Here is a 22177-nt window from a genome sequence, read left to right on the forward strand (position 1 = left end):
ACAATAACCTTCGCAGGCCCATGGGCTTTTCCTTCCCGTAATGGATCATTTCAAATATTAATTTTGAACTTTTTTTTATTATCCTGTTAATTGTTATATTAAACTCAGTAATTGTGTTACAAAAAAAAAAAACTCAGTAATTTTATAAAGAAATATTATGTCTAACGGTTCTACTTTCATTATTAAAGATTTTACGTAAAAGTCTTTCTATGAATATTGTATAATTGATAATAAATCGTTTTTAAAAATTTTGTTTAGAACTTATGGAATAGAAACATAAATGAACAACTAAATTAATAGACCAAAGAAAGTTCCACTTTAAATAATAGTTTATGCATGATATTGCCATCAAATTCAAACAAGATGTGAGCAGAAGTTGATATACAGCAATAGCATATATAAATTTCTAAACCAAGAGTAGAAATCCGTAGTATTTTACTCTTTACAAAAATGTTATAGCATAGTATTCACATCCATAAGTTTAAGAAGAGATGATGTTTAATTTCTTCTTCTTTTTTTTTGACTAAATGTTTAATTTCTTTAATTTACCTTTTAACCAAAAGAGGTGCAACCATAGTGTGTCTAGTCTTCTGATCAATTATGAGTTATGATATAAGTAAACGTTAACAAATTGGTAACACACTAGCCACAATCTTGAAAATCTTTAAACATGATCAATCACGTCAAACTCATGAGGGTGGTCCCAAGGAGAAAAAGCTGTACTGTGGAAGAGAAGATATATATACTTGGTGTAGATTTGTTCTCCTTTTGCCAATGATACAAGACAAGACTTTCTCATCATTACTGCATATCCTCCTTCTTCAAAACTCGGACAGCCACAAGATGTTCCAACTACTTTTAACAACCACTAACTCTGCGCCACATGTTCACCTCCAAGATTCTATATAACAGTCTCATTAGCCTTCCCTCCTTTGTGGATTACACAAACAGATTGTTTAATCTTATTATGTTGAAAGAAGAGAGCAACGAGAGTGGCTTCCTGGTGGGTAAAGAAGACGATGATAGAGAGGTGGCTTCGTGGTTGATGCTGAGTCCAGGGAAAGACAGTGATAGTAACAACAATGGGTTCTTGTTTGGTGTTGAGTATCTTGATCTTGTGGACTACAGCTCCAGCTTTGACAATCAGTTCGAAGATCAGTACAGTCAATACCAGAGGAGCTTTGGTGGAGAAGATGGAGTTGTGCCACTTCAAGTTGAAGAATCAGCAAGTCACCTGGAACACAGCCATCATTACAACTACGATGGTGCCTTAAAGGACCTAAACCACACTGTAAGCCTTCTTAGGTAACATGCTTCCCACTCAACAACTCTTTAGTCTCTTTAACTCAAATGACTGAAAATGTATTTGTTTCTGTCTTTATAGATATCAGTTTCATCAATGGACATCAGTGTTGTGCCAGAGTCAACAGACAGTGACACAACAGTCCAACACTCTAAAGAGACGATAGACCAACTATCTGGCCCACCTACTCAACAGCTAACTCCAGCAGACAGGGAGGCTAGGGTCCTGAGATACAGAGAGAAGAAGAAGAAGAGGAAGTTTGAGAAGACGATAAGGTATGCTTCAAGAAAGGCATATGCAGAGATAAGACCAAGGATCAAGGGACGCTTCGCAAAGAGGATAGAAACTGAGGCTGATGCAGAACAGCTCTTATCAACATCCTTAATGTCATATGGATTTGTTCCTTCATTCTGAACTCCTACTGCTGTGCTAGATGCTCTAGATTGCATGCTGTAAATTACTTCTAGTTTGGATTTATTACAAGTAGTTATTACCACTGTTTCACTTATGGATCCTTGGTTTTGTGACTTCTGTAAAATTATTACGAGTTAATCAGACATGTTCATATATATATACACGGAGTGGTTCTAAGCAAACACCTCTCTACAAAGTTAAAATCGCTATCATATGTGAAATGGTACCACAAGAAAGAGATTAAAGAAAACGGATTTCAACGGTCTCGTCAACTTTAGAAGTTGTTCTGATGTAAACAGAGATAGGGAAGCCTTTCTCAGCAATGTTGGGAGCTAAGTTTCTGGACCCATCACAGCCATGTGGCCCATGTCTAAACCTATTCTAGTTGGTTGAACAGCCATTGTCTTCGTCTGCTCTCTGCTGACAAAAGAATAAGAAAACACCTCACAAAACTTAAGAAAGATAGAACAAAGAAGATCACCTCAAAGCATCTCCTTAAGCCAACACGTAATCGATACATGCAAATACAAAACTAAGGTTGTACTTAAAACCGCTTTTACGATCTGTAAAATAACAATACTAAAGCGTGTAATAATAATTTTGATTCTAGATCTGTAATAATAATTTTACAGCTGTACTAAATGAAAAAGGAAAATAATGGACACGATAAATATTTACAAAAATGACAAAAAGAATATTTAGTAAAAATGGAAATACCTAAGAAAAAAGGAAAATATGGAAACTTTTACAAAAAATGAAAAAAGGAAATGTCTTTTATCTATATAACATAACCTAACAGTATACGATTATCTCATTATCTCATTATATTTTCTACAAACATCTCTGTGAATTGTTATTGTTACTTTTGTTCATCTGATCTATAAACAACTCCTAAGTAATCTTTGTGTGTTCTAAGATGAAATTTCGCGCCATCTTTTCGAGTAAACGTCTCCGTCAAGGAATCTCAACGGTTTACCCTGCGATGATGTTCCTGTCACGACCCTCCTCCTCTACGATGATGATCAAATCTCAGTCTGAAGAAAACCTAATAAAACTCCATGAGTGTATGGACAACATGGACGACGATGTCTCGAAGATGTTTATGGAGTGTCATCAGACGGACTTCCGTCGAGACCCTGAGCTGCTTCGTCTTCTCAGCGATTACTTCACCACAAGCAAATCAGTCACCGCGCTCTGCGAGTCTCTGCGTAAGTGCTTGGAGAGAGCCGAACACGACGAGTGCTTCTTGATCGACGAGGCGTTACGCGATTTCGAGGAGGAGAAGAACGGTTACGGCGGTTTGCTCGAAGCTAGCTTCAGAAAAACATTCCGTGATCTCACTAAGTTCAGAAAAGACGGAGACGACTGTGAGGTTATCTCAGAGGAGTTTCTTAGGAAGCTTCAGATCTGTCATCGAGACTTAGCTAAGATGATCGTGAAACTAGAGTCTACGATGAAGGGGGTCGACAAGAAGCTGAGACGTTTAAGTGGAGGAAGAGTGGTGGTTGCGGCGGCCATGATTGCTCTAGTGGCCGTGGCAAAAATCGTGGCTGGAATCTGCGTACCTGTTCCAGTGGAAGCAGTGACGAAGTTTGCGGCTTCGAGGTGGAGGGAGTCGTCGGAAACTCTGAAACGGGAGAAGACGGCAGTGACGTCGATGGAGAGAGCAACGATGGTGGCTCTCAAGGAAGTTGAGAAGATGAGTAGACTGGTGAGTAGGTTGGAGGCGGTGGAGAGATCCATTAGACTAACGGCGGACATCGCCGTGAATAAACGGTCGTCGGTGGCGTTTGCTATGGGAGGGATGGAGGAGGAACGGAAGAAGTTGAAGTCAACGCTCGTTGACCTTGATAGAGAGACAGGACGGTGCGATGGGTTTGTGGAGTTTGGACGTACGTTGACTCGTGACAAGATCTTTGACTTTCTGTCTTGTGGCCAGAAACGGTAATAACAACTTTGTTGAATTCTAACTATACTTTTGTAGATATACATATGTATGATAAAATCATCATGATTATAGTAACAAAATGTAAATAGTCCATTTCTCTTTTATGTTTCTATCTTAAGTCAAAAATTTGGTTTCATGTTAACATTTTGGTAAATATATAGTTAGGCATGAAACAAAGATAAGCACAAGCCTGAAACAAAGATAAGCACAAACATGGAAGAGAGACATTGTAGTTTTGGATAATGGTTTTGCGAAAGAGTTACACAAAATATAAATAAAGAACAAAACTATGACAGAGAGAACAAGGAAAACGCTTTGTAACCCTATATAATATATAAAAGATAAACGTATATAGTTAAAGAATGCCCTGAAATGAGTGAAGACATATCGATTCTGAGGTTACCTCTCATCGATATCTTTCTTTAGAGACCAAAATTGCACATCTGCACAAACTCCATTTCGTTATCGACGTATTTAGTCCAGAGAGACTTGTATTGGTTCATAGCAATGTCTAGCCATGGTTTCATGTTCCCATTGTAGTGTATCACTGCTGCCTTTTTGATCTCATCCATGCTCACTCCCGGGTTGTAGCCTAACCCAAGCACATGCCATGACTTGTCCAGTGATTTCGTCTTTGAGTAGAATGTGATCAGTCCCGGAGGCAGAGTTCCCAGTTTCCAGAGAGTTCTGTCTTCATTCTGCTCACAGAGAGATAACACATAATCAACACAAGATGAGAGCTTTTATATGCATTAAGTTACTAAAAAAAAGAATCATATCATAGCATGACTTACCAGGTTCTGCCAGTAATGGTATTGATCTGTGCATTTCTCACGTCGCCAAGCATTGAGATCAAATATATTCATCCCAAAGGCCCAAGCACAAGCATTGGGGTTAAAGTTGTCTTTGATCAGAGGATGAGTGAAGTTTAGGTATTGACCATACCGATGAAAAGAGCCAAAGCATGTCTCCACAGCTCCATTCACCTTTCCATCTAAATTGATCTTCCACAATCCAGTCACGTCCTTCTGCACCACAACATCATCGTCCAAGAACAAGATCTTATTCAGCTTCGGGTACATCTCCGGTAAGTAAAACCTGAGATGGTTCAACATGGAGAGATACTTGGGGTTCTTGAACTTGATGTTATGTTCATCTTTCGTTGCGTTCTCCGCCTGGTTGTTCTCAAAGTAAAACTTCTGCAACTTAGCAGACTCGAGCTGCCTCAAGACCGGTGCGTACGAAGCGTTCAAGAACTTGAACTCCTCCACGGATTTGATCTCAACACGAGCCCCACGGTCCAAAGGACGCATCTTAAACCAAACCTTCATCGCCGCAAGATTCATCCGATCAGTCACCACGTGAAAAACATGCTTCCACGGCTCCTCAGCGTTCACCACAACGGATCTCACCACAACCGACACAGCAATCACATTGTCAGAGAAAATCGCGTAGTGATAAAGACTCGGATCCTCAACAGCCGAATCAAACGGAGCGTCCTTATACTTGTCAGGGTTATTGATCCTCTCCCCAACAAGCCTCATAGCCAAACAGTTAAGACTCTTGGGAACCGACTTAGCCGAGATCAAGCTCGCAACAGCGCCGTTCTTCTTCGCCTTCGCCAACTGTTCTTGAACAGCGAAGATCGTATCCTTGAGCTTCTGGATTTTGAGCTGCGTGTCGTAACTCTCTTTAGACTCGACGATCATCATCCTCGCCGTCTTCACCTTATCTTTAACTTCTTTCTCGAGCTGCCTAAACGCATCCTCCTCAATAGCATTCCCGTTATCAAGCTTCATACCAGGTTTGGCCTGCAGATCGGAGAAGTTAATCGCCAGATCTTCGAACAGGTTTAGCTGCTTGGATGCGTCGAGCTTGAGCTTCCTAGCGTAAGCAGCATAAGCATTCACAAGCGTGAGATGATCAGTCGCTTGCTTGTGTATCAGATCCAACCTAGTTTTCAATGGATCCGATTGTAAAGCCAAAAACGACGACGTCCTCTGCACATATGCGTTCGGCAATGCCTAAAACCAAAAAAAAATGGAAGCTCAGATTCAGAGGATTCATTTCTAAATTTTGATCGGATTGGAGAGATAAAATCGAAGCTTACGTGATCAAGATGAGGTTGATGACGAGAGGAGTTGAGGACGACGGAGAAGGTGGCGAGGAAGAGAAAAGAGAACAAGGCGGAGATGAAGATCCGGTACGAGAAGAAGCTCCGAAGTCCCGATCCGACGCCGTTACGGCCTCCACGGAAGGCCACCGCCATTTCTACCGATAAGCTTTACCTTTACAAGTCGTTTTTTTTTGCTTTACAAAATCCAGATCGAGATGAGCTTCTTGCTTGGCCGACAGAGTGTGAATTAACCTCTGGAGAGTGATGGATAGATCTCAAGACATTTTAGTGAACAAGACACGTTAATGTAATTAATCATTCCTTTAGTTAAATATTACACCCTCAATATTTTTTTTTTTTGTCAATTACACCCTCAATATTTTAAAAGCACAATCTCACTCTCACCCGCTTGTTAGTTTTCTACTTATATGGGCTTAAAAGGACTATGTTCAGGCCCATTGAATAACAAATCCATCCACAAATTTAGTGAGAAACCGGTTTTAATAAACACTAGATCATTGACCCGCTCGACCGAGCGGATGTTAATTTTTTTTATCTTTGTTCGTACTAAATGTTATACATGATTGCTGTGTATTAATTTTAAATTTTGAGAAATAAAAATGTGTTTAAATGTATTTAAATAAACAATGTGTACTAATGTGATTCCTTTGGCACGCTGCTGCAATCTTTACACCATATAAAATAGAAAAAACAGATTTATAAACCAATAGAATAGAAAAAAACTTATAAAAGCTGAAACAAATGCAAGTACAGATTCATCTGCGAGGATGCACTCAAATGTGTCGCCTCCAAGACCGGTGTTTTGTTTCCAACAATGAAGAACTTCAACTCGAATTTTCCAATTGTTACTTAAAGGTTTCACACCATCTATCATAACTAAAGTGCTAGGTTTCGACATTGTGTTTATTTGGGAGTTTTTGTGAATGTCGTATGGTGAATAAGAAGTCGAGTATTTATGGACAAATTTTTGTGAGGTGAAAAAGAATATTTCACATTCAATTAAATCAACCATAATAAATAAAATTATCACAATTTGATCGACTCCTAGATTTTCGCTTGGATAAAATATACTTGGAAGAGGAGATTTTCCATAACTGATTATTTAAACAACTTGGAGAAGGGTTTTTCTATAAAATAATATTGACTGTATTTTTAAAGGAAAGGAATATCCGATAATCAATTACATTAACCATAGTAAATACTAAGAACATCGATTTTATTGTTTCCTAGATTTTAGGTTTGATAGAATAACCTTATAGAAGAATATTTTCTATAACCGGTTTTTAAAACTTGCGATATTATTAAATCTGATATTGTGGACAAACAGATGAATTATACATAATTGCAATGTGAACCAATCTTAAGAAGCTGGATGAGTGTGAGCATGATGGTTTTATTACAAATACTATGTCTAATTTGTATATGATCATGGCAGGAATTATGGTTGCACATTTGAGTTGATCAGATATATTAGTATCTAATTTCTATGTATGTGACGATTCATATGTATCTTAGTATTCTTACTATATATATATATTATATATAATTTCAATATGGACAGATAGATGAATGGTACGTATTTCATAGGAATAGTATCTATATATTATATCTATGTATTATATATAATTGCAATATGGACAAACAGATGAATTATGTATAATTGCAATATAATTGTAAGATTTAGTTTCAGAGCAATGGTACGTATTATATTCTTAGTATATAAATCGACATGTAATAATGGTACGTATTAAATCCACATGTAATAATATGTGGAAACAATATATGGTATGTGTCTTATTATATAAAGTTTGGTTCTTCAAAGTTACTAATTAACATGATCGCGACACGTGTCATTAATTTTTTTAAGATTGCGATATGTGTTAATCTATATTATAATTAAAAATATATATTAAGATAATAACAAAAACAAGTTTTGTTAAAAAAGTAAGTATATCTAATAGTAATTTTCCATTTTAAAATCCTAAACAAAACATATTTTCAAATAATTATTTGATAGTAATTTCCTTTTAATATTTTTGAAGAGGTTAAAATTTATAATGATATAAAATATATATACTAAGATAACAAAAAACAAATTTTGAAATAAATTAATTTTAAAATTTATTTAATAGTAAAAAAGAAATTTTAAAAATACTTAATAATATTCTAAAATTACTTAATAGGAAACTTGGTTCTTCAAAGTTGTTAATTAACATGATTGTGACACATGACAATTATATATTTAAAATCGTGATATGTGTTAAACTACTTCATAATTTAAAATAAATATATAAGATAATAAAAACAATTTTTGGTGAAATTAATTATATAGTAAATTTCTATTTTAAAAATCTTAAACAAAATATTATTTAATAGTAATTTCCTTTTTTAATAATGCGACATGTTTTAGAATATATCGTGATTAAAACAATATATACTAAGAAAATAAAACAAAAACGAATTTTGAAATTATTTAATAGTAAAAAAAAAAATTACTTAATAATATTCTTTTAGAAATATTATTTGATAGTAATTTTTCTTTTAATATTTTGAAGTTGTGTTAGAATATCTCATGATTAAAAATATATATACTAATAAATTAAAAGAAATTGAAAAAATAATTTTCGTAAATTTAATAGTAAAATTTAATTAAAAATAATTAGTTTGTAGAATTTAATTTAAAAATTATTTAGTAGTAATATTTAGAAATTTTCCTTTTTACAAATAAAGAAGAGAAGTTTGTAAAATAACTTAATAGTAATTAAAAACCTTATTATAAATATTATTAATAGTAATTTTCCATTTTTAAAATTTATTATATAAAGTTTAGTTCTTCAAAATTACTATTTAACATAATTGTGACATATGTCAAACTTTTTGTTTTTTTTTTTTTTTTTTTTTTTTTGTCACGGTGTCAAACTTTTTGTTAAAATGGTTACATGTGTCAAAAATATGATACAATTTTTCTAAAAGATTTAAAAGAGATTAAGAAAAAAGAAAATTCTCATTACAAAATAGTCTTTTAAATTTCAATTTATGAATTAGTATTTTTAGAAAAGGAAAATTTAAAAATTAGCATTTTTATATTATATATTGTTAAAAATATTTGATAGTAATTTTAATTTTCTGATTCCGACATGTGTCAATAAATTTTTAAGATTGTGACATGTGTCAAAATATGATACAATTCTTTTTTTAAGGATTTAAAAGAGATTAAGAAAAAGGAAAATTCTCATTACAAAAATAGTGTTTTAAAGTCATAACCAAAAGAGAACTGTAAAAACTTATTTGATAAACATTTTAATAGAGAATTTGATGATGAACATGATACTAAAAATTATTAATTTTCAAAAAGAAGTGTAAAATTAGTATTGATATAAATTGTAAAAAGAGTAATTTTAGAATTATTTATTAGTAACTAGAAATAATTATTTATAGCAATTTATTTATTTCTAAAATTCTAAAGAGAAGATAATTTTATAAGGTTATATAACAGTAACTTTTTATTTCTAAAATCCTAATAAAAATGTAAAAGAGTATTTAAGATTATTTTTATTTTTTTATTGTAAATAAATTTTTTTATAAAATAGAACATTTCCCTTTTGGAAAAAAATTCTAGCAAAATAAAAATTTTAAAACTTATTTAATAAAACATTAGATTATTATATAAGAAAATGTATAATGTTATCATTTACTTGATTGACGTTATTTGACTTTCAATTTTTCTTATTTTTTATTCAATTTCTTATTTTGTGTTTGGTTTCAATTCAAAAATTTAGGTATAATATTGTGGTTGATAACAATTCATCTATGTACCATTATTATAAAATACAAATTTTAGCTTGAACTTATTTATGAAAATTATTTTTAATTATAAAATAAATCTCACAACATGCAAATCAATTATAAAACTATAATAAAATGATTATTATTTTATGTTTTCTATTAAATTAAAACATCAAACAAAACCGTTGCAACGCAAAGAGCTCATATCTAATTATAAATAAAGGACGATATTTAATTTAAATATAAGAGGTCCAACTTTAAAATCCACCTAGAAGAATTTGTATGTTTTTGTTTTAATAATATAGATAAAATATCAGTAAGTGATACATATATATAGTAAACTTCGTTAGTTAAATAACATTTTTTCTAATAACATTAGATTCCAATAAAACTTTTTAGATATTTTCTGAATTTAGAACTTTTTAACAAGAATTTATTGAATTACATTGAATGATTTAGACAAACAAACTCTACCTAAAAAATGAAAAACGTAAAGAAAACCTATTATTGTTTTAAAAATTAAAATTTTAAATTTACAGATAGAATTCTAAATTAATACATCAAACAAATCATCTTCAGTTGAACTATATGATAAAAAATGAAATCAATTTAAATAAATAATAACCCAACGATTCATAATAGCTAGGGACCAAACATTACATGATATATGAAGTTGGGTTTAAGACCAAGCTTCAACATTGTATCTCCCAGCTTTCTCCAAAGCCTTGAGCCACCGTGAAGCCATTTCCTTTGATCCTCCGGTCTCCTCCATTACAATCTCCTCCAAAGCCGACATCACATCACAAGGCATTTTCGTGGACGATCCCACCACGTAGACGGCGGCTCCATCACATAGCAAATCCCAAACTTTCTTCCTCATCTCTCGGATCTTGTGTTGCACGTAAACCTTCTTCGGTTGGTCTCTAGAGAATGCAGTGTAGAACCCTCCGCCTTTTACTTCAGAGAGCATGCCTCCTTCTCTTGCATGAGACTCCCAGAAGTCTCGGTATAGAAAATCTCCCTCTTTGTTTCTGCAACCAAAGAAGAACATGACTGGTGCGATCGGGCTAGTCACAGATTGCACGGCTCTCTCGGCTATGAACCCACGGAACGGGGCACATCCGGTTCCGGGTCCCACTAAGATGAGCGGAAGCGACTGTGGTGGAGCAGGAAGAGAGCCTTTGTGAAACCAAACCGGTATGTTTACCCCTAACACACAAAATGTAAAGATAAATACATTAAAAAAAAAACAAAGAACTGAGTCAGTTATGGTAAAGAAGAAACAAAGGTCTAACCTTGCTCAGGTGTGAGGCTTGCAAGCCAAGTGGAGCATAGACCTTTTCGAGTTAGAGGTGTCTTATAAGGGATGATCCATGATACTACGCTCACTGTCAAATGTACTTGAGAAGGGTGGGCCAAAGGAGATGAAGATATCGAAAAAGCTCTTGGTTTTAGCGATGGTACTAACTGTACAAGCCACTCAAAAGGCATCTGCACGGAAGGGAAATCCACTAGCACCTGTCACAGGCATTAGCAACACAATCTATTTGGTTAAAAGAGGTCGATGCATCTCAAGACAAATCATGGTCCCTATTTCGTTACCTCAAGGACGCTTTTTCTTCCCTTCTGATTGTAATTGTAGAGGTCATCCCTTCCCTCGGGTGAGGCAAAGGATTGCAGTATTTTCTTCTGTTCATCTGTTGCATAGAAGCTCATAACCTGAACAGAGATGATAAATCGTTTGACACATAAACTCAATGAAAATGACATTAAAAGTTTTGATATTTCAAGTACATTAGGATTCAAGGGCTCTTACCTCAAAGAAGTATCGTCGAGGTGAAGCAGATGTAACGTCCATTGTTAATTCAACAAAAGTCTTAAGCTTAATAGGGACATGTGTAATTACTTCTCCACATGAACCATTATTCGCTGCCTCTCTCGGATAAACCTGAAAGTAAGTTAATTCTCAAAATTTACTTTGAAAATCTCAATTAGACCATCTGAGAGTGGAGCTACTGCTTACTGTGATGAATGATTCCGGGTCCAAATCACAGCGTTTTATAAACGCATCTATTGCTAAAGAATCTTGGCTTGGAAGAAGCTCAACAACATCGCCAACTTCATAGTTGATACTCTATAATGAGTAGAAAACCAAAGAGGATAAAATTGATTGAACGACAGACTTAAACTAAGTGAATAGCAAAGTTACTTACAGAAGAAACAAATTGGAACTCCAAGTGGCGGACATCCTTCGTACTTCCAGCTTTCGTCAAGACTTCATTTTTAGTCTGCATGATTGGAATGTAAAGGCAAAGCTTAGGGAACAAAATGCATATCATCTAGGCTTACCAGAAAACTAGATATTTTTAGGAAACCATGTTGACCAAGGATGAACATCAAATCCACAGGTAACAGAGTATTGAAATAGCATAACTAGCAAGGTGCGTAGCATATATAACATAAAACAAAACAAAAAAAAATATATATATATAATGGATATGCATACCATCTTGAGAAAGCAGTCTGGTTTAGTTTTGTCCTTGGATAATTTTCCGGGTGACATTCCACGGGCTCTTTCTATGATATCTGCTACATAGACATTTTTCTATCAATAACCGTTACTACTAGACAGAAAGTTCATTTTGTAAGTAGAGCATAACATAGTCCTAAGCTAACATGAATGTCCACACTATGAATTCCCTTGTCAAGAACATGATGGGATACTTTGGTGTACCTGACTCTGCCATCAATTCAGGCTCCAGTGTCTCTTGCTTATGATATGAAATCATATACTTGGGCTGATCAACTAATTCATCTTGAGGAATCACCACATCTGGACCTTTGGGAAAGTATTTTGGATCGATCTGATATAACATACTCCACAAAGACAGCATCCATGGATCAAGAGTTGCTTCGTACCTGAAAATTAAAGACAACACAAAAACTGAAAATTTAGTAATTCAAACACTTGACATTATAGTACTAAACAAGCAACAGCAAGGAAGTGGATATTATATCTTCAACTGATCAAATGATTCATTTGTGATCAGAGAATAATAAAGGGAAGATCAAATTTGACAGAATCTTTATTTTCCTTAATAACCGTTGCATACCCTGATGGGTGTTGATCATCTCCCAGACCTTTCTCAATGATTGATGTGGCCCCAAGATGTAGTAATCTTTTGTGTAGCTTCTTTGCAACAAACTAAAGCCATCAGAAAGAAACTAATGTCATGAATATTTGTGGCAGAGAAGAATATAATTCATGAATATAAAGTGGCAGATGCACTTACATTGTACTTCTGGTAACCTGAATCACCTAGGCCAAACACTGCAAAACGAACTCGTTGCAACCAAGAGTTTCCCAAGTTTCTTTGAAGAAGAAACCTCCAAAACTCCTTCAGTAATTCAAAAAAAAAAAAAAGAGACAAGGAACAACAATAAGGTACACAATAAACTTAAACTACATTACTGGTAATGAAAATTATCACAAGGAACCTTAAAAGAATCAGGAGAGTCTCCTTGCCCTGTAGTGGATACAACAAAAACAACAGCCTCCTCATGAGTTAAGGAACTCTGCAGCAAAAAAAAAAAAAAAAAAAATAGCAACTTTCGATAAGAATTTTAAGTTATAAAGGAAAACACTTTTTTATGTGTTTACTCGAAATTCAATCAACATAACAAAACTAATTTATTGGTAATGAAGAGAACATAACAACAATCATCTGGTTCTAAGTGATCAAACAGAGGAATTGTAACGGTTTCCTTCATATTAAGCATCCAATAAGCGAAGCAAACAATCTTCAGAACACAGTAAGAAGCAGCTATTAGATTGACACATACGGGGTCGAATTCGTGGGTGGAGACGATAGAGGCAGGACAAGCTCGGCGTTCAGCTTCACGGCCAATACGCTCGGCCGCATCAAGAGCGTTTCCGGTCTGAGAAGCATACAACACGAGCAGCTTCCTCCTCTGCTTTTCTCCCATCGCCGAAAAAAGACAAGTAGAGGAGGAAACGTGAAAATAAGAGCTCTCGGTTTGGGGGAGGGAGGTTAACCTTTTGTAATTTTGTAAGGTTTTTTTTTAAGTAGGACTATCTTAAATATTAATCAGGAATAAAATATTAATGCGAGTTTTTATCAATAATTAATTTTCCTGAGTTGAAAGTAAATAATGGCCGACCATAAAAAAAAAAGTAAATAATGAAAACTGAATCAACTATAGCTCTTGCTGCAGAGAAACGTGATGAAATCTCGTGGCTCGACCACATGAAGCTTTTGATATAGTTGGCGTTTTGTCCGGGGGAGTGACTCAATATGCGATGAGTTTGTGAGATCAGCGATCCTTGTTGGGAATGGAAAAGGGCTGAAAAGTTTGGTTTTGTCGGGACCGACGATGAGCTCTAAGTATGTGTGTGTCTCTTTGTTTATGATAGATAGTGTGTGTGATTGACTCTACTTTAGACAACTTCTTTCGCTATTGTAAACTCGAGACACTCATTTTGTTGTTGAATGCAAAACACACTCACATATTGCTCTTTGTTTAACCACGCAGCCATCTCAATTCAGTTAATTACCTCAAAATATTTACTAGAAGGCCTGTAGTTTTGATTTCATAATTGTAGTCCGGTTTGATTAAGTAGGACCTATTTCAGTGTCAGTTTCGTGGGATTCCGACTCTAAAGCCCAATATACTTGCGTTCAAACTGGGCTTTCTAGAAAAACTTCAGATCTATTTGATTACTTTTAGGACCCATTTTACACTGCATGACATTGGGCTCAACTGTAACAAGACAAGAATTTACATCGCGGTAAATTAGGGGAGTGACGCCTTAACTGAGCAAAGATTTTTAAATCTCATTTTGTTAATTTTTTTTCTTACTTTAAAAACATATGAGGAATATATTTTTCTTTTAAATTTTGTATAAAACATTAATATTTTAGTAGTAATCTATATTACAAAATAAATTCTGTTTCCTGATTTCACGCAATCTATATAAATAAATAGACAGCAATAATTGCTTCTCTTTTTGGCCTTTTAGCTTAACTTGAGAATGGCACGTCATGATTAAGGCGTAGAGGCACCGACACAACTTTCTTTATGTTCGTGGGGATATTAATTGGTAATGTCCCATTTCTACCTATATAGTTTGAGATTTGCTTTTCCTTTATTTAATAGTTTAACATCCCCAACAATAAAATTTATTATAGTATTTTCTTCCTTTTTTCCAAATTTTTAAATGGTCAAGACACAAACTGTTACCACACAGAAAAAGTTTGTCAATCACAAACACAAAAGAATACGGTTTGCATTTATTTAGTTTCTTAATTTTCGGTGCGGTGATCGTAATCTTTGGAATCAACACTTAAATGCATTCAAGTAATAGAACATTTCATGCATCGCACAATATACCGATGAAACCTCAAACATCAGTTTCTTTGGCGAGTGCCTTTCATTCATATTAAAAGCCTTTGCTATACCTCCAACCACAAACTAATCCATCATAATTTGTTATCACAAAATCATTATCAGTCGACAACATAGAGTTTAAAATCAATTTTTACTTTATGTAATTCAGATTTTTTTAAATTAATATTTATATTTGGGCATATTCTTTTTTATGCTGTATCTTTTCGAAAGATAAGTTTAAAGTTTATTAATTTGAGATATTATATAGGGGGAAATGTGTGTATGTATGTGGCCACTTATGTGACGTTTCTATAATTGTAACTTGAGAAAATAGTAAAATAAAAAACAAAGCAAGTAACTCTCCTGGTCACGTGTCGTTGTCCTATATATTATTTTGGCGAATTTTCTCAATTCTCATATCAACTAAGCTTTAAATTTACTTTCTGTTTCTATTTATTGTTTTTCCACAATAGGAAGTCTGCTAAAACATCTACTGTAAAGTATAGTCACGTGAAGTAAAACTATTTGGTATCCACATATATGAATATATGATATATGCATGAATGTGATCATATCCACATTTTGCAGAGATTCAGCATCTAAAACATAAGCTAGCAAGTCACTCGAACCCGGAACGCTAGGCTTTACAAATTACAAGTCATATCTGATAATATGTTTTTTTTAATTGAATAACCTTTACTACAAAGTATCACTATGATCGTATATCATTTTTACATAATGTAATTTGGTTTCTTATGGTTCTCTTATTTCAACCAAAAAAACTTATCTGTTGACTAATGCGGTGTTGTCACTCATTAGTAACTATAATCAAGATAAACCAATGAATAGAATAGGATAACTTTTATTATTGAATATATCAATTAGTCTTTTTCTCTTGTTTTGCGTTTACCAAATACTAGTTCAGTTCTAGAACTACTTTAATGAAGGGGTTGGGTTGAGACAAGACTTGTTGGTGTGGTTAAGAAAGTTTGTTACTGGATCCTAATAAATACTAATTAAATACAAATAATGAACTTAAAAAAATACAAATAATGAAGTTGGTGATTAGAATATCATTGATTAATGATTTGGTCAATTAAACTTCAAAGGTTGACTCCTTTCAACCATACGTAGCTTGTAAGAAGAAAAATAAACCAGAAAGGTTGGTACCACGGTACGTAACATCGTTATTGGCTATTTACTTCTAAAATTAAGGAATAGTACCTTTTTTTATTACGGCACACACTTACGTATCACGTAAAAGTTGAATTAAGATCGTAGCATGGTTGAAATTACTAGACTGGTTGCTAATAAAATCTATTAATTTGTTTGTTTTTTTTTGAGAAATAAAATCTATTAATTTGTTTTACCATGTATTCATGCAAAATTACAATTAGAGGAGAAACCGATTTTATAAGTTACAAAAAAAAAAAAAAAAAAAAAAAGAAACCGATTTTATAATACACAATATGTTTTCTGAATTAACTTATAAGAGAAATATCAAATCAGTGTAGTATTTTCAAGTTTTATATATTACCTACTTAAATTAAATGAAATAATGCAATTATTAGCAAAAAAAAAATAGAGCATGAAGATTTTTTTCAATGAAAAAAATATAAATATATATATTTGTGATGAAGCTATATAACAATGGCTGCAACTGTCTATCACAGAAAAGGCTAACAAAACGGTCACAAACCAAAAAAAAAAAAAAGACAACCGACAAAAAAAAAAGACAGTTCATTTGTTATTGAGAAAGTGTTAATCTTTTCGCACATTCTTGTCTGATCTTCTTCTTTCTTCCGAATCTCTCTGAGGAGTTTCGATTCAGTTTCGTAGTTGTTTGGTGATCAACGACCGGATCTGCTCGAAGTAGCCGACAATCTCATCTCAAACAAGCATTCTCAAAAGTCTCCACCTTTTGATTGGATTTGCTGCTTACTTTACTTTTGAGCTCCAAGGATCGCCATTGCAGAGCTTCCTTGTAACTTGAAGAGTTAGCTTCCAACTCTACAATCAAAATTGAGATCTGGGTTCTTGCTGCTTGTAGCTCATAGTGAGAGAGTTGTCATCGGTTGTTCATAAACTCAGATTAGTGTCTTTTCTCCTAAAAACTTTATTAAGCTTAGAATCTGTTTGATGAAATCCCCCCCCCCCCTGTGAGGAAGTTATAGGCATTTAGAAATGTGTAAAGCGGAGAAGTCTCTATACCAGAGGAAGCTGTGGGAGATGAAGGTTAAGTTCCTAGGAGGAGGAGATAGCAGCAAGATTGACAAGTTCAAGAACTCCCTTGTTTCCAAGTCTCGTATGAGCCTTTGGATGATTCGTGCTATGACCGTATTGTTGCTATGGAGCTGTTTTGTTCATTTGGTGGCAGTGGGAGGGATGTGGGGACCAAGATTGTTGAAAGGCTGGCCTTCTTGTTTCAATCACCATCATGACTTCCCAATGGCTGCTGCTGCACAAGAATTGGCTTCTCTTCCCATCAAAATAGCCCTCCCTCCTAAAAGTAAAGCTCATCTTTCTTTCTCGTCATGTAGCTGATACTGCAACAGTCTTGTGAATGTTTTAGATCTTTTATACATTTTTGTGCTCTGACTTAGGGATATATCACAACAATGGCTATCTTATGGTTTCTTGCAATGGAGGACTCAACCAAATGCGAGCTGCGGTACAAAGATCATAACTAATCTTATTGCCTTGTCATATAATCCTTACCAAAAAGCTTAGATATGACTTTGGGACACTGTTTTTTTTGTCTCCTTCAGATATGTGATATGGTGACTATTGCAAGATACATGAATGTCACACTTATAGTCCCGGAGCTTGACAAGACCTCTTTCTGGAACGATCCAAGGTTATTATTATTATTATTATTGCCATCCATCTCTCACTCAGAGCTTCTTTTGCTTCTCTTGAAAGTTGTTGATGGGTGTTCTTATGTGAGCAGTGAGTTCAAAGACATATTCGATGTGGATCACTTCATAACTTCTTTGAGAGATGAAGTTCGTATACTTAAAGAGGTTCCTCCAAGGCTTAAGAGAAGGGTTGAGCTCGGTGTATACCACACCATGCCTCCTATCAGCTGGTCCAACATGTCCTACTACCAAGACCAGGTTCTTTATGAGATTTTTTTTTTCCTTTACTGGAAAATGGTTTCTCATAGCTTCTTGTAATTAATCTTTTGAAAACAGATTCTTCCCTTGGTGAAGAAGCATAAGGTCTTACAACTGAACAAGACCGATACTCGACTTGCTAATAACGAACTCCCTGTTGAGGTCCAGAAGCTGAGATGCAGAGTAAACTTCAACGGGCTCAGGTTTACTCCAAAGATTGAGGAACTAGGTAGAAGAGTAGTCAAGATTCTGAGGGAGAAAGGTCCCTTTCTGGTTCTCCATCTCAGATACGAAATGGATATGTTGGCCTTCTCTGGTTGCTCCCATGGTTGCAACCGCTACGAAGAGGAAGAGCTCACAAGAATGAGGTTAATAAAACAACATTTCATCTTACTGTTAACAGTTGATCATGATATTGATGTTTTATCATTTGCTTAGATATGCTTATCCATGGTGGAAGGAGAAAGTAATAGACTCAGAGTTGAAGAGGAAAGAAGGTCTTTGTCCACTGACTCCAGAAGAAACAGCTCTGACACTATCTGCCTTGGGGATTGACCGTAATGTTCAGATTTACATAGCTGCAGGAGAGATATACGGTGGTAAAAGGAGGTTAAAGGTTTTAACAGACGTCTTTCCAAATGTGGTTAGTAGCAAAAGAAAAAGCAAGAGCTTATTGTCTGAAAGATTCACTCGTAGTGTCAGTAACTGATGGATCTTTGATGAAAAAACAGGTGAGGAAAGAAACTCTGCTTGATTCTTCTGATTTGAGTTTCTGTAAGAACCATTCTTCTCAAATGGCTGCTCTTGATTACCTCATCTCTCTCGAAAGTGACATATTCGTTCCTACTTATTATGGGAACATGGCTAAAGTCGTGGAAGGTCATCGCAGGTGAATGAATCATTATATCATTGTTTTAATCTAAAGTATTAAGACCATAAAATGTTTCTTTCATCAATGGCTAATAATGTACTTACTCTCTACATACAGGTTCTTGGGGTTCAAGAAAACGATTGAGCTAAACAGGAAGTTTTTGGTTAATCTAATAGATGAATACTACCAAGGAATGTTGAGCTGGGAAGTGTTTTCGACCACGGTGAAGGCCTTTCACGCTACAAGAATGGGAGGTCCCAAGAAGCGGCTTGTGATTCCTAATAGACCTAAAGAAGAAGACTACTTCTATGCTAATCCATACGAATGTCTTCAGCTGTTACATGAGAATGAAAATGCTGATTCAGTTGATGAAACCAAATGATCAGAGCCACCACCATTGTCATCTCTGTTAGATATGGGTGATGCAGGACATACATGGATGGGTGAATAATGGAGTTATCTACGGAGACTGTATATCAATCTCAGTTAGGGTTTTCTGGTGTACAAAAGACTTCTGAAGAGCTTCCTTGCATGAGAAGATAGATCGAAGCTTTCATTGTGAAGTTTCCATCCTTTGGCATCATCATCATCCATGGTCTTGCAGTTTTGGTGGCTGGAGAATAAAATTTTAAAATGCAATGTATAATTATGTTACACATTATTATAATTATTATTTATAATTATTTGAGATAATAAATAAGTATTATATTTAAATTTTCTTGCAATTGTTGTTTATATTTGAATAAAATTACACTGAACGGTAAGAATAAAATTAGATTGTCACTCTCACGGAACATTTAAACTCAAACAGAAAACTATATAGTTAGGTTGCCACAAAACTACATAGCATAAAAGGTCCCCACGGCTCTGGTAAAATCATTTTTAATAATTTTATTTGCAACCATTGATGTCTTTGAATAAAAAGAACTTGGCTTGTATAAATAGATTGCCACCAAATATATAAAAGAAAACTCCTTGTTATAGACGTGATTTGGAATATACTTATCATCATTTGGTCCCCCATGGAGGCTTTTGTAGTGTATCTTCTTCATGTCTCATCAATCACTTTCTATTCAGAAATCGATATAGCCATTGGAATACTGATATTGGCCTACCTATAGATACAAGTAGGGCTGGGCAAAAAATCCGAACCCGAAAAATCGAACCGAATCCGATCCGAAAAAGTAACACCGAACCCGAATGGAAATTGATTAAATATCCGAACGGGTCTAAAATTTTGGTATTTAAAGAACCAAAACCGAACCCGATCCGAACCGAAATATTTTGGATACCCGAATGTATCCGAAATAAATTTATATACTTAAATATATACATTATTTTTATATATAATGTATATTAAAAATATTAAAAATATATAAGATACCTTTAAGTTTTCCAAAATACTCGGAAAATATATGCAAATAGTCAAAAGTAAATGTTTAAAATAGCTAAAGTATACTGAAAACACCAAAATAGTTAAATATCTATTGATTCTTTATCCAAATATTCAAAGAAAACTAATTTATATGTTAAATTAAGGTATTTGACATATATGTTATGAAAATTTATATGTAATATATTATCTTTCTTATAGATTTTAAAAATTTAAAGTATATAATGAATTTTGAAAATTTAAAAACATTTTAAATGGGTTAACCGAACCCGAACCGAACCCGCAAAGATCCAAACCGAAGCCGAACCAAAATTTAGAAATATCCGAATAGGGTTGAAATCTTTGACCCCGAAAACCCGAAACCCGAATGGACTGAACCGAAATCCAAATGGGTACCCGAACGCCCAGCCCTAGATACAAGTCATGATTCACGAACAAGCTTAAGATACACATATTGTATACAACCCATCTTTTCTCGATCCAAGATTCAGTGTGTTATTTTCTTGCCTTAAAAATAGCTCTTGATATCGATTCACTGTTTTGATATTAATACTAAAGATTCTCTCAGGTTTTTGTTGATTTTCGTTATCATAAGCAAACAAGAGTTTGAATGACCGTTGAGACTAAATAAATTTTAACATGTCGTGATTTCGGGTTTAGAAGATTACGAGCCTGAACCTCTTGATATTCAAAAAAAAAATATATAGAGATAGAGTCGTAGAGGTCACTCATTATGCATTGTACAAAATCAAGGTACTGTTTCTAATATATGAGTCTAAACGCTAAAGTAAGAGCATACATTGTTTGCAGATTCAAAAAAAAAAGGTAAGAAAAATTCTAAACATATGTTTTATATATAGCCCTGATTAACATTTCTTCTACCATAATGAACTTGTACGTTTCTTAAACTACTTAATGACCATATGCATGCTATCAATTATGTATTGGAGTTCTCTTTCTTCCTTTCATACGTGAAGGATAGTCGCTTCTCATTAGATTATCAATTTCTTTTTCTGAATCTCTTGAGGCTACACCTTTTGTTGATCTTTTCTTTGTTCCAGACTCCATAGGCTTTAGACCTTTTAACTGCCACAAAACATGCATACAAGAAAATAGGATTATATATATAAGAAAACATATACATTAGTTTAACATTAAATTAAGGCTTTGATTCAAAGTTTAACTTGTGTACCTTTCGTCCCATCAAGAGAGGCTCACTTCCGCTTAGCATAAGACCATAGTCTTCATATTTGAATCCACCTACATCTATGTTTCCACCTGTAAGTTGTTGGGGATGAATTGTCATCATCCACAAGGCCCAGCGAACAGGAGGCCCATTTCTGACATCTAAAGGATAGTCGGCTCGAAGCCGGCTCCAAATGAGTCGCAACTCGGCTCATGCCTCCTCTGATCAGAAGACGAGCAGCCGAAGGCGCCGACCAAGTGGCTCGGGCCGAACAGTCGTCCCGATTGGGCCTGCAAGTCAAAAGGCCCATAGTAAAAAGGATGAATTAGGTCAAAACCGACAGACCCAAAAGACTATATAAGGAGTTGAGGACAGGAAGGAAGGGTATCACCACTTAGAGACACTGACTTGCGGCCAGATTAGGGTTTCCTTTATTCTCTTTGTATCTCGCCGCTCTCTTGTACTTCCGGCTAGGAGCTCGCCGAGCATCGACTAGCCGGCTTTCTTACTCTTGTACCCTCGTTATTCCGACTCTAATAAAACGTCTCTGTTCATCCCACTCTTGAGTTCTTCTATTTTCTGTTGACCAAACTCACCTTAAACAATTGGCGCCC

At 34.6% G+C, this 22177-nt stretch overlaps 6 protein-coding genes across 7 annotated transcripts; 3 read left to right on the top strand and 3 right to left on the bottom strand.

Moving 5' to 3' along the window:
* The first annotated feature begins 731 nt into the window (after window positions 1-731).
* Window positions 732-1874, top strand: LOC108859813 (zinc finger protein CONSTANS-LIKE 2). Its single transcript, XM_018633724.2, has 2 exons — window positions 732-1291; window positions 1385-1874. The coding sequence occupies exons 1-2, from the start codon at window positions 884-886 to the stop codon at window positions 1715-1717; spliced, it is 741 nt and encodes a 246-aa protein (XP_018489226.1). The 5' UTR covers window positions 732-883; the 3' UTR covers window positions 1718-1874.
* Window positions 1875-2534: 660 nt separating this feature from the next.
* Window positions 2535-3806, top strand: LOC108862965 (UPF0496 protein At3g57100). Its single transcript, XM_018637240.2, has one exon. It carries the CDS (start codon window positions 2634-2636, stop codon window positions 3663-3665), a length of 1032 nt encoding a protein of 343 aa, XP_018492742.1. The 5' UTR covers window positions 2535-2633; the 3' UTR covers window positions 3666-3806.
* A 38-nt stretch (window positions 3807-3844) lies between these two features.
* LOC108862964 (probable galacturonosyltransferase 9) lies at window positions 3845-6099 on the bottom strand. Its single transcript, XM_018637239.2, has 3 exons — window positions 5776-6099; window positions 4460-5689; window positions 3845-4363 (listed from the first exon to the last, which is right to left on the bottom strand). Exons 1-3 carry the CDS (start codon window positions 5932-5934, stop codon window positions 4088-4090), a joined length of 1665 nt encoding a protein of 554 aa, XP_018492741.1. The 5' UTR covers window positions 5935-6099; the 3' UTR covers window positions 3845-4087.
* Window positions 6100-10075: 3976 nt separating this feature from the next.
* LOC108857008 (NADPH-dependent diflavin oxidoreductase 1) lies at window positions 10076-13669 on the bottom strand. The gene is made up of 12 exons (XM_018630922.2): window positions 13432-13669; window positions 13087-13164; window positions 12882-12986; window positions 12702-12793; window positions 12323-12507; window positions 12095-12174; window positions 11802-11876; window positions 11612-11722; window positions 11405-11536; window positions 11191-11307; window positions 10884-11106; window positions 10076-10797 (listed from the first exon to the last, which is right to left on the bottom strand). Exons 1-12 carry the CDS (start codon window positions 13573-13575, stop codon window positions 10268-10270), a joined length of 1872 nt encoding a protein of 623 aa, XP_018486424.2. The 5' UTR covers window positions 13576-13669; the 3' UTR covers window positions 10076-10267.
* A 2988-nt stretch (window positions 13670-16657) lies between these two features.
* LOC108863447 (rhamnogalacturonan I rhamnosyltransferase 1) lies at window positions 16658-19700 on the top strand. 2 transcript variants are annotated; one of them, XM_018637877.2, is made up of 8 exons: window positions 16658-17506; window positions 17601-17668; window positions 17766-17854; window positions 17948-18113; window positions 18192-18481; window positions 18552-18756; window positions 18845-19002; window positions 19102-19700. In XM_018637877.2, the coding sequence occupies exons 1-8, from the start codon at window positions 17182-17184 to the stop codon at window positions 19364-19366; spliced, it is 1566 nt and encodes a 521-aa protein (XP_018493379.1). In that variant the 5' UTR covers window positions 16658-17181; the 3' UTR covers window positions 19367-19700. The 2 variants fall into 2 exon arrangements, with proteins under 2 accessions (XP_018493379.1, XP_018493378.1); XM_018637876.2 differs by having other exon boundaries at window positions 17766-18113.
* A 1452-nt stretch (window positions 19701-21152) lies between these two features.
* Window positions 21153-21683, bottom strand: LOC130495019 (protein GOLVEN 9-like). Its single transcript, XM_056985915.1, has 2 exons — window positions 21570-21683; window positions 21153-21463 (listed from the first exon to the last, which is right to left on the bottom strand). The coding sequence occupies exons 1-2, from the start codon at window positions 21681-21683 to the stop codon at window positions 21311-21313; spliced, it is 267 nt and encodes an 88-aa protein (XP_056841895.1). The 3' UTR covers window positions 21153-21310.
* Between the last annotated feature and the right edge of the window lie 494 nt (window positions 21684-22177).

The sequence above is a fragment of the Raphanus sativus genome, chromosome 5 (assembly GCF_000801105.2).
Source record: "Raphanus sativus cultivar WK10039 chromosome 5, ASM80110v3, whole genome shotgun sequence".
NCBI lineage: Eukaryota > Viridiplantae > Streptophyta > Magnoliopsida > Brassicales > Brassicaceae > Raphanus > Raphanus sativus.

What these genes read in the sequence shown, in the direction of transcription:
- LOC108859813 (XM_018633724.2), top strand. Translation starts at nt 884, where the DNA reads ATGTTCACCTCCAAGATTCTATATAACAGTCTCATTAGCCTTCCCTCC. An exon ending in TAAAGGACCTAAACCACACT is followed by an intron (nt 1,292 to 1,384) that starts GTAAGCCTTCTT and finishes CTGTCTTTATAG; the next exon opens with ATATCAGTTTCATCAATGGA.
- LOC108862965 (XM_018637240.2), top strand. Translation starts at nt 2,634, where the DNA reads ATGAAATTTCGCGCCATCTTTTCGAGTAAACGTCTCCGTCAAGGAATC.
- LOC108862964 (XM_018637239.2), bottom strand. Translation starts at nt 5,934, where the DNA reads ATGGCGGTGGCCTTCCGTGGAGGCCGTAACGGCGTCGGATCGGGACTT. An exon ending in ATCAACCTCATCTTGATCAC is followed by an intron (nt 5,690 to 5,775) that starts GTAAGCTTCGAT and finishes TTTTGGTTTTAG; the next exon opens with GCATTGCCGAACGCATATGT. An exon ending in ACCATTACTGGCAGAACCTG is followed by an intron (nt 4,364 to 4,459) that starts GTAAGTCATGCT and finishes CTCTGTGAGCAG; the next exon opens with AATGAAGACAGAACTCTCTG.
- LOC108857008 (XM_018630922.2), bottom strand. Translation starts at nt 13,575, where the DNA reads ATGGGAGAAAAGCAGAGGAGGAAGCTGCTCGTGTTGTATGCTTCTCAG. An exon ending in AGTTCCAATTTGTTTCTTCT is followed by an intron (nt 11,723 to 11,801) that starts GTAAGTAACTTT and finishes TACTCATTATAG; the next exon opens with AGTATCAACTATGAAGTTGG. An exon ending in ACCCGGAATCATTCATCACA is followed by an intron (nt 11,537 to 11,611) that starts GTAAGCAGTAGC and finishes ACTTACTTTCAG; the next exon opens with GTTTATCCGAGAGAGGCAGC.
- LOC108863447 (XM_018637876.2), top strand. Translation starts at nt 17,182, where the DNA reads ATGTGTAAAGCGGAGAAGTCTCTATACCAGAGGAAGCTGTGGGAGATG. An exon ending in GAAGAGCTCACAAGAATGAG is followed by an intron (nt 18,482 to 18,551) that starts GTTAATAAAACA and finishes TCATTTGCTTAG; the next exon opens with ATATGCTTATCCATGGTGGA. An exon ending in GTCGTGGAAGGTCATCGCAG is followed by an intron (nt 19,003 to 19,101) that starts GTGAATGAATCA and finishes CTCTACATACAG; the next exon opens with GTTCTTGGGGTTCAAGAAAA.
- LOC130495019 (XM_056985915.1), bottom strand. Translation starts at nt 21,683, where the DNA reads ATGACAATTCATCCCCAACAACTTACAGGTGGAAACATAGATGTAGGT. An exon ending in CTCTCTTGATGGGACGAAAG is followed by an intron (nt 21,464 to 21,569) that starts GTACACAAGTTA and finishes GTTTTGTGGCAG; the next exon opens with TTAAAAGGTCTAAAGCCTAT.